Raw genomic sequence first — 11294 nt, 5'->3', positions numbered from 1 at the left:
CCATTGAGAGTTGTGTGGTGTTAACACTCAGAACAAGACAGACTAGGCACGCATACATATGGATCAACCAACAGGTGAATAGTTTAACCCAAGACACACTTTAGTCTTGCCACTCATTTGAATAACATTTCTTCATGTCAGCATGAAATGCAGAAGGAAAAGTTATTCAAATGAGGGGCCGGTCCTGCGCGTGTCTTGGGTTGAACGATTCGCCTATTGGGTAGGTGATGGTGCTTGCTGCACTGACATAACGATCAACCAATGGGCGAATAGCTCAACACAAGATACTTTGGCCCGCCTCTTCATTTGAATGACATTCTTCTGCATCGCAGGACGAAAACTACCAAAGTTAAATAAAAGTGAAAATAAAAAATAATTGAAAAAATAAATTTAAAAAACATATATATGGAAACAACAAATAAATATAATACAAAATAAAAGTAAACAAATATCTAAATACTATACATAAGATAAATATCCTTTTTTTCCCTAATTATATATTTGTTTTTATTTTCACTTTTATTCATTTTTGTTTTTCATTCTGGCAGTTTTGGATCTCCATACAGAACATCTCCTTACAAAAGCAGTCCCAATGTGTCAGATTGCACCAGTAGCCAATCACATTTAAAGTGTAATAGATGGATTGAAAGAGAAACTATCATCCCTTCCAAATCTAAACAGGTCCTGGGTTGGGAATAAATAAATCATTGATGTTGAACCATTTTCCTTTTTTTTAATCATCAAGCAGCTAAAAACTGCTAATTTAAATAATGTGCAGCATCAGCATTTTTGCAAAGAGAAACACAGTTTGAACATTACTCAAACTACTTTAGATAAGTTAACACATTCATATGGTCCAAAAATACAAAATTATAAATATGCACACTACTTCAAAACACTTTGGATCATGTTTTAGACCACACAACTGAAAAAACAAATAAAGCAATGTTTGCGTATAATGTACATTTCATGAAATAACATATGCACAAATATACAGTCATGTGGATGGGAGCAATGACAACAGAACCTGTGGCAGATTGGTTGCTACAAACCGGTGTGTTCTGTACTTCCACATATCCGGAACAAATCAATGTTTATGTCCAGCTCCCAAAAGAGTTCACTTTGGATTCCATTTCGTATCCCTTTTTGAGCTCAACGTAAACACACCAAGCACTCACACAGTTTAGCATAGTGTTAGCATTCAAAGCCAGTGTGAAATGAGGACCAGAGATGTCAACCAAACCTGAGCCATGACCTGGCCCTGGACTCAAGGGTCCTGTGAAGACTACATGTTTACATTGAGGTGCTGACCCGTGGTCTGAACGCAGTGGTCCAGGGCGTCTTTTAGCTCTGTCAGCTGTGTCACGCCAACCCTCAGCTTTTCTCTGGGGGGTACAAAAAAATTAAAAAGACAGAAGCTGGTTAGCCATCCACCCACTAACACAACCGTCAGAGCTAACATTTTGTTTTTTGTTGGGGTTTGGATTTTGCGGCAGGCTTAAGATGGTCAGTTTACCATGTACTGTAAGTGCCTAAAGTCATTTTCTCAGTAAGTGGCAATGAGACCCACAAACTAAAAAAGAAAATCATGGAATAATTTCACAACAACAGAATCAAAAGAACACTGACAACATTCCAGTTCAGGAGTTCCAGTATAGACTAGAATAGACAAGCCTCCGATGTTCTAGAATCAACAGAGGTGGGCATTCTGTCACTACTGGCGGAAGGGCCATCAGTCTCGTACTGACGGACGCCATTTTGCTGACGAATGACAGGAAACTAGACATTTTTTTTAATTACAAAAATGACTCACTAAGTACTGCCAGAGGTTGGTTTTCGTCCGTCGGTGTAATCATTATAAAGCGGGTATATACCGACGGATTTCTGACGGACCCGGTTTTGCTGACGACTGACGGAAACATGCGCCATCTGTCTTGTTTTTGTTCACGAGGCTGAATACAGCAGGGTTGCTTCCATTGACTATATATGGAAACACTTGGCACTTCCTGGCGGTATGCACCAAAGGGCTGTAATTTGTCAATGAACCAAAAAGACGACCACAACTCGTATTTAGAGACAGGAGTAGGAGTGCGCAGATTGAATAATGCGGAGTGAGAATATTTTTAAGGAAAGCCATTTTAAACTTTAAATTCAAACTTTTTGGTGTTTAAGATTTAAAACAGCAGCAGGCACCCACCAGCATGCTCCCGCTCTACTTTTCAGTTCAATAGATTGGCAAATAAGTGAATGTGAACTGTATGTGAGTGTATGTGTGTGTAAAGCTCTTTGGGCAGCCACCGTATGATGAAGATAGGCTGATATATATATATATATATATATATATATATATATATATATATATATATATATATATATATATATATATATATATATATATATATATATACACACACACACATACATATATATATATATTTATATATATATACACACACACACACACACACACACATATATCTATATATATATATATATATATAATTTTAATCAAATTTGATTCATTTGTTGGACTATGACAGATGAAAATGACGAATACTTCTACTACTCTGAGTCAGTAAGATGCTGTAAGATGCTGTAATACTTGTCACTTTTCATAGAGCAGCGGTGTCAAACTAATTTTTGTCGCCGGCCACAATGTAGTTCCAGTTTCCCTCAGAGGGCCGTTATGACTGTGAAACTATATACACGTTTAATCACCGCCTCATATCATTGCATATACAGTACACAACAAACTGATGGATAACTAGTTTTGAAATCAGTAATCAAGAATAATAGTTTGTTCATAGCTTTCTCAAGTCACTCTAACAACGTAACAAGAAAATGCTTGCAATCTCTGAACATTATTATTTATTAGGTAAGACAATTTAAATGGTACAGATTTGTAAGTTGACATGCTTGATTTGCTTTCACAAGCCACATAAAATGATGTGGAGGGCCAAATTTGGCCCTTGGGCCACGGGTTTGATATCACTGTCGTATGGGATAAAGAATGTATGCCTGTAATATTGTTCTATCATCCTTCCAAACGTGTTGCTCCACTATTTGTGTTCAAAGTCCCATTGCATCCCATAGCGCAAGTATTGATGCTAAGTGTTACCATGTCAACAATGTTTTGTATCGCAAGCTAAGGAGTCTTTTTCATGGCTTCAAAACTTCAAATGCGAGTGGTTATTAAAACGCTTGACGCCTTTTTTTTTTATTTTTTATGAATTGTTCCATATTTGCTGAACTGCTGCTTTTTGTGAAGTGAGTTGCACTGAGTTCACTGCCACCATAGAGCGTGAAATCAACTCGAGACACAATTACTCGTGTAACCCTGCTTCTGCTAGCCCGTTTTCATGTTGACAAGTCGATGAAATCATCCACGTGTGGCAGTGCTCTAATTGTGAGCGTTGAAAGGTGGTAAAAACACTGGGCCGTGGCATTGAAGGGATATTCATGAAAGAATTAGACATTAGCAGACAAAATAGCGAGAATAAAAACTCAGGTTGATTGCAGTTCAGTGTGGGCAACGGCTGCCAAGGAGCAGATGTAGCGAGGGAACACCCTGCTTGTTTGCTTCTTCTCCAATTTTACATCATTTCAGAAAGGAGATGAGGAGGACAGACCAGTGTGTTGGCTGTTCACACTGTTCCCACCGTTCATTTATTTAGCCTTCTTCGACTTGGCAATTTAACATGACTCGATGGTTTCGTAACATGAGGTTAATCATTATCTGCTCTACTGTTGGTTTAGGAAAAGAATCCCATTTTGACAGTTCAGTTCTCCAAGTGCAAGAGGCATCGGGACTCGGGACTGAAGTGTTTAAATAATTCTCAACACAAGCAAGTCACAGTCACAGTCATTGGACTTGATCAAGAGTGCACGTACACACACGCACATGCACACGCACACACACCAAGGGCACCAGGGCCTCTTGTATTACACAACAGCCGACACGTGAGAGGTAACCAACGGTAATGACTGAACACAGAACCTCATGAGACACCGGAGAGATGACATAACATTCAAGTCATCAATTGACCCCCACGATGCACGCTGACCATCTCCATGGTGACTGTCTCTTTGTCAACACAAAGGACTGCTCTTGGCCAATAACAAAAAACACCATCAGATGTTCAAGCAAGTCAATTTTAAAATTATGATTATTATTATTAGCCAACAACAATAACACAAATATGTCATTAACTTGGCCTATGATTGTACTCCCCTTTCAGTCACTTTTGTTTCCATACACTGCATAAAGTTTTCATCCCTTGATATTCCGATTTGTTTGCACAATGTGCAGGTTGGAAAACAACCACAAAGTGATTTTTTTTTTCAGATATTCTCAGTAACACCTTTACCCTACGTATATTTCTAATAATAGGCTGTCCACAGCCTGCAGAGTTTCTAATTCTTAAAGTTGAACTCCTCTCCATTGTCAGCTAAATATCTGCACTTGATAAAATCAAAATTGCGTCATTCATATTTGCCCCATTGAAGTGTATGAGGTGATTAAAAGCGCCTTTAGAAAACTAAGATTACCCAAAACTGTTCCCTTGTCCCTCAAACAATTGATCAATGATATACTTTGATGTATTTTTGTGCCCAGCACAAGTTTGTGCTGTCAAACTTGCGCATAGGTTGAGTTTTCTTTCTTTTACTATTTTCGGAGATTGGCGACGATAGAAATGGGCAGTTGCGCTGCTGTGGGACTGAACCCATCGGACTCGAGTAACGGCCAATTGAAACGGCTCCCCTCATTCCCTTTAAAGTCAGCGCAGGAGAGGCGCGCGGTCTACATGGCGGAAGCATAATGGCCTCGCTGGCGTGCAGGAGATCGGCTTAAGTGATATTTCTGAATGAAGTATGATGACATCCACCACACATACCAGCGGAGCACAGAATCTAGCTGCCTGCGCCTGGATCAAATCCACCAAAATCGCGTTAGACCATCCACGCCACAACTTAGACCTGCTTTTTCCTTGATGGTGGTTGTGCTGCGTGAGTGACCCTTCAAATATTTTAATATCATTTATTTTTCTTTTATTAGTGTTGTTATATTTACTGTACCATTTTCCCTAATTGTTGTAAAATAAGAGTCCAGAAACGTGTTTGTAAATAAAATTATTATAATGTTCCAATTTCTGTAGCTAAATAAGGTACGCAAACTAAATACACCTGCCAAGGCTCGCACTTCACTGACGGCATCGCAGCACACCAGTGGCGTAGCAGACATCAAATATTTAACAACACTGCTGATGCGCTCGCAAAGAAAAAGCTTCAGTCGCAACCGTGTTAACTACTGTATGAATTTGAGCTGACAAAATCATAGACGTGTTGGGTAAATGTGGACACAAGCTGTTTAAACAGAATTAACCTTCAGTGACATTTTGCCTCTACAGATATATGACTATGCTTAAAAGCATCATTTAACATGGAGTTCTTTGTTTAAAAATGTCAATTTCCAATCAAGTATTACCAATGGATAGTGTTACTGAAAGTCAAAAGGTGAAATCTTGTGCATAATCAGAACCAGACAGAGGCAGGCAGCAGCATGAAGGGAGGACACATTCTGGTGGGGGAGCAAATAGAACTTTGGCTTGTTTCCATGGCAGCTGCTAAGTTCAACCTACAGTCAGTCACACATAGAGCTGCAATTCAGCTGCACGACCATGTGATGACAGTCATGACAGATGATTTGTTTTTGTGCAAAGCATTGGCATGGTTTCTTCTAAAACAAGCAGCAAATGGCATGTTGTCTTCATTAAAGACAAACGTCAGAAAGGTGTTAAATTCACAACGTGTTTACGATTGTATGAAATTGAAGGTGGCATTTGCATAGAACTGCACTGCACTAGGCTATTGCAATGTTATTATTTACTTGCTTGAGTGACAAACTGGCTTTCAGTATAAGCAAACAAGCACAAAATAAACATTAAATTGATACCTCTCTGACAGTGTCAATCAAAACCAATCAAAACTCACGCTGGCGCCGACAGATGAAGTAGAGTTACCAAAAACGGCTACAGTCAAGTTGTCTTCCTCTCATTGTTTGTCAAGTCAGATTCTTTTGCTACACGTCTTGATGTAGGAATTAGATGGTGTAACTAATGATGTGACCAGTTAATACAATTCTAAAATCTTCTGTTGCTGAAAGATGGCATTGAAGAAATAAAAAAAAGCCATCAAAAAAGTTCAGCATAATTGTTCTCCTTCATCATTGTGTCTGTACAGTATGTGTCTCTCTTGGTCAATGATCTTAACTTTTGACCAGTACATCCTTGAGCACAAGTAGATGTTTGTGTTGGATGGAGGAGTGAAATTTCCTGCAGGCGTTCCTGGGATATGACATTCAAGAGGATGGGGCTAAAAGATGAGCAAACATGCCTCCAGTAAGTGCTATTACAATTATAGAGGCATAAAAAAACAAATATTTTTGAAAAAAACGGCTGACAAAAATTGTGTGAGATAAGTTACTCATTCTTGAATTGATACACAGCAGTTTAGATAGCGATTAAATATGATAAGCAGAAGAAAACTAAATACAAATAAAGTAAAATGTCCTGATTAAGGAGGTTTGCATCTTACTCAACAAAGAATCTCATCGATCCGTATCAAACAAACCAGCCAGCAAACCTTACTATTTTCACTTGTTGTTCTTTATTTGAGCATTTGCTATTTTCACAGCTTTAAATTGGCTAGAATTGCATAAACTTACAGACGAGGTAGGGACGGACCATGAGAATCGATTTGCGGAAAAAAAATATTTTGACCATAGTTGGACTTCCAGGTTTTTTGTCCGACGGCGACGAGATAAAATTTTATTGTAATATTTCGAGATCACAGTAATCTCACAATTTACAACTACAATTAAACAACCGAACACACACAAATAAAATACTTTGTTCAGATATTGTGCACTTTTGGTGTCGCTGGCAACAGGCATGTCAGAAGGCAGTTGCGCATGCCGGCTGCCTCCTGACCCATAAGTTCTGTCAAATGTCTCTGAAGAAGGTGAATGCTGATCACCGAAATTGTACCAGGTCTGGAGAAAGAAGTTGAAAACTTTGACTTAATAAAAATGACACGATACACGTTTTTGAGACAAATAACATACTGTAACGAATTGGGTTACCTGTGTTGCGGTGACGTTTGTGTTTTGCTAAGTTCTGTTGTTTCCGAGGTTCCTGAATGCATCGTGCGACTCGCTGGGTGGGACTGGTGTGCGACTGAGAGGAGTGAGCGAACAGTGAGAAGGACCAGCGATCCGTGTGTACTTATGACGGAACTGTTGTTGCACTGTAGTTGGTGTCGACTAACGGCCCACAGTAGCCGTGTTGGAATAACAAAAAGGGAGATAACTAAGCTACGTCTGACGTCGTGTCTTCGGAAGACATTACAATACACGTCAATCAGACACTTATACTTTATTTTCCCAAGCCACACAGAGCCGCAATATAAGGATGAAAGAGCCGTGCGTTGCAGACCCCTGCTCTAGAGATATCATATTTTTTCAAATGTGAATGAGTTACAAGAGAATGAGCAAGTGATTGAATTTGTGACTACGTGTCAATTTTGAGGGCCCAATTTGATTATTTATTTATTTAATCCATCAAATTAAGTCATCTGCTTTCTGAAGACCTCGACATGTGTTGATTAAACTAGTAATGAGAGTCAGAACTGTTTGAGAATCGAAGTGTCCCTTAGTGATTTTTACAATGAGCATTGGCTCAAACACAAACAGCGCACTCGACCTGTCAGGGCAAGCAGCAACAGCAAAGACAGAAACATGAACGTGGTCGTCTGATAAAAACAGATGAAAGCGATTGGGACTTTTGTCGTATTTAACTTGTTAAGATGCACGTACACTTGTGATGTACCAGCAGTTTAAACCCACTTGATTGCTGGAGTTTGCATTTTCTCAAGCTCCTTCATCAGTGGAATCCTTTTCTTATTATCCGGTGGCATTCATTCATTTGATGTTAACTTATTGATTCCATTTGTTGTATTACGGCTATTTTGTTGTTTGTATATGAAGTGCTTTGTAACAGCTCTAGCTGTTGTGAAATGCGCTATACAAATAAAATTGTATTGTATTATATTGCATAATTAGAGATAAGGGTTATGGAAAAGGTGATGGCCCTGGCAACATTCCAAAGAAGCTTAATTGCTAGATGGACACAAATCACCAGCTAGTATTTGGTCAAGCTTTACCACGCATCCGCAAAATATTCAGTGCTTGTTACAGCCTCACTCCAAACTATTTTGTTTTTATGCAAAAATCTGCATACAACACCGTATAATAACAACATGAAAAAGAGTTTGTAAATTTTGCAAATTCATTAAAAAAAAAAAAAAAAAAAAAAAAAATCACATTTACACAAGTCTTCAGTCTTTATGCAATACTTGGTTGATTCACCTTTGGCTGAAATTACATCCTCAAATCTTTTTGAACGCGATGCCAGAAGCTTGGCACATCTAACAGCCACTTTCAGACTAATCAGATTCAAGTCACGCTCTGCTTGGGCCACTCAAGGGCATTCATAGAATTGTCCTGAAGCCACTCCTTTTATATATTGGTTGTGTCCTCAGGGTTGTTTTTCTGATGACGGATTGTCACAATCTGAGGTCAAAAGTGCACAGCCAGGATGTCTCTGTACATTGCGGCATTTACCTTTCCTTCATCACTGACAAGATACTATTGGCCAGGTGGTGCCTGGTTTACTCCAAACATGACATCTAGCATTCAGGCCAAAGAATTTCATCTTTGTATCATCAGGAAATTCTGTCAATCATTGTCTGATGCTGCTATTTCATTAGCCCCAAACATCCTCACGCCACACCGCACTGTTACTTTTCCAATACAACAGGTGCAAGGGGTGTTCAACTGAACTGTGCAAGCTTGCACACTTGCAGCGTGTGGCGTTCTGCCATAACATTTCACCAATGGCGAGTCTCGCCCACTCTTTTTGTGGCGATTCAAAATATGAATTTCTGTTGCATGATGTGGTTATGTGGCAACTTACAGCCCATCGAATACACAGAATCTTTCTCATGTTGACAAAAAATTTATTTCCGGACAGCGAGAGACAGCCACCCGTCGTCAAGACAAAAATAGAGTGTATACAGTCCACATATTTTGTGGTTTTACAACAACATAATCATAATCGGAGTAACCATATTTAAAACTACACAAAGCTGCCATCCCTGAGGCAGTAGCCACAAACGTCAGGCCGGGATCGCGGTGACTACTCCGCTCTGGCGGCTGGAGACCTCTTATTCAAGTGAACTGAAGCCAACGCGTGGCGTGCGCAATCGTGAACATTTTTACCCCAATCCCTTAATACTTTGTACATATGAAATTGTAAATATGGTTCAGCGTTGTTGTAAAAGGCAATTATGTTTATTGTATATACTGCCTTTGTATGACTTTGGCGATGGCGGGCTCTGTCTCGCGCGCCTAAAACCAGGAAATGGGCATGTGCGGCAGAGGACCTAGCTGCAACACTGTCGGCCAATCAGATGACAATGACGACAGGGCCCCACTCAGCTGGCATTTTAGAAACACCCTACGAGATGTTTCTGAAAAGTGGTTCCATACTAACCGCTCAGCCCCCCAAAAAGTCTAATGGAAAAGCAACCATCCAGGGCCAAGCAAGGCTGTCTCGGTGTGGAACCAGCCTAATGGAAACGCGCCATCAGAGTCCTTTAAGTGTCTTTGGACAAAGTCCAGTTTGGCTGCCATGTCCCTTTTACTAAAGAGCGGCTTCCATCTGGCCACTTTGCCTGCTTAATTGGTGTAGTGCTCCAGAGATGGATTGTCCTTCTTGAAGTTTCTCCTCTTCCCACCGAGGAACACTTGGAGCTCTGACAGTCACCATCAGGTTTTCTGTCACTTCCTTAACTTCAGCCGTTGGGCACCCATTGTTCAGTTTAGACGGGCGGCCAGCAGAGCGCTGGTGGTTCTGACCTTATTCCATTTGCAGATGATGGAGGCCAACGTGTGCATTCAGACCTTTAAAGCAGCACAATTTCCAGATTTGTACCTCGAGACAATCCTGTCTAGTAGGTCTCCAGACTAGTAGGTCTTCCTCAGCTTGGTTTAACTCTGACATGTACTGTCAACTGTTGGACATTATATAGATAGGCATGTGCCTTTCTAAATCCAGTATGTCCAATCAACTGAATTTACCACATGTGGACTCCACTTAATTTGGACACACATTTCCAGAAAGATCAGTGGAAACAGGATGCAAATTAATTAAATTAATTTGGACACACATTTCCAGAAAGATCAGTGGAAACAGGATGCAAATTAATTAAATTATCTGCTTCAAGGCAAAGGTCATGTGCTTTAGGTTGCATTTTTTGATTTGTAATAAAACCTTTAAAAAAAAATCCGCATCATTATGGGGTGTTGTGTGTAGAGTTTTTACAATGAAAATAACTATTCGATTTTAGAATGAAGCTAAAACACAACAAAATGTGGAACAATTGAAGCACCGAATACTTTCCACTTGCACTGCACATTCAGTCAGGCCCCAAAACAATCTGACTTCTGGGCAAATGCTTAAATAAACAGTAGAACTCCAATGCATTAAATAAGGCCTACCAACAGATACAAGAGTGGTGACGTAACTGTAGCTATTCATTGATATATTTTTGCTTGTGCCTAAATGTAAAACTTTTGTAATTGCTCATTAACTCCCTTGCAAAACTGCTTGTGTCTGTGTGCTGCTCTGGGAGAATAAAAATGGAACTTAAGATCTTGACTAAACATGAACAGTATATTCAAGCTTGGTTCAACATGTTCTGTTAGTCTGGTTCTGGTTAAATTCCTCAGATAATTTTTTTGGCTCAAACGTCCCCCCTACTGTTGTGACGTGTAATTTACGCTTAAGCTCTCATAATACTCAATAAACATATTGACACTGGAAAGTGGTAATTTGTTCACCAGAAGTAGAAAAAGAGCTTACCCATGCCAAATGCCGAACGCAACAAATCCTGTCAGTGTTATAACATCATGACTTGAACTAAACATCACTATTGATTCTTTTCATTATTTCAGCGCGCTGATATTGGCATGATGCTAACAATGATGTATCTAGGCTGGTCCACCAATATTATAGACCACTATGCAATCTGGGGACTGGAGTCAATACATAGATTTCCTGTGAAGTCTGATTTGCGGGCGCCTTTTTAGATTTTGATGCATTGTTTTGTTCCAGTGCTTATCAACAGAGCTGGGTATCGCCTAATCGTCACAAAGTTCCTGTCTACATATTTAG

The 11294-nt window shown here is 39.6% G+C and overlaps 1 protein-coding gene across 4 annotated transcripts in view; it reads right to left on the bottom strand.

The window, feature by feature from the left end:
• Positions 1–711: 711 nt before the first annotated feature.
• Positions 712–11294, bottom strand: part of swt1 (SWT1 RNA endoribonuclease homolog) — a 34536-nt gene continuing 23953 nt past the window's right edge. For all 4 annotated transcript variants that reach the window (XM_086046582.1, XM_086046583.1, XM_086046580.1 and 1 more), the window contains exon 17: positions 712–1385. In XM_086046582.1, coding sequence (XP_085902708.1) covers positions 1286–1385 — 100 coding nt within the window. In that variant the 3' untranslated portion in view covers positions 712–1285. The remainder of the gene's footprint in view (positions 1386–11294) is intronic.

The sequence above is a fragment of the Filicampus tigris genome, chromosome 12 (genome assembly GCF_054856515.1).
Source record: "Filicampus tigris isolate MCC_2025a chromosome 12, RoL_Ftig_1.0, whole genome shotgun sequence".
Lineage (NCBI taxonomy): Eukaryota > Metazoa > Chordata > Actinopteri > Syngnathiformes > Syngnathidae > Filicampus > Filicampus tigris.
This window is presented reverse-complemented; position numbering and strand designations above follow the sequence as displayed.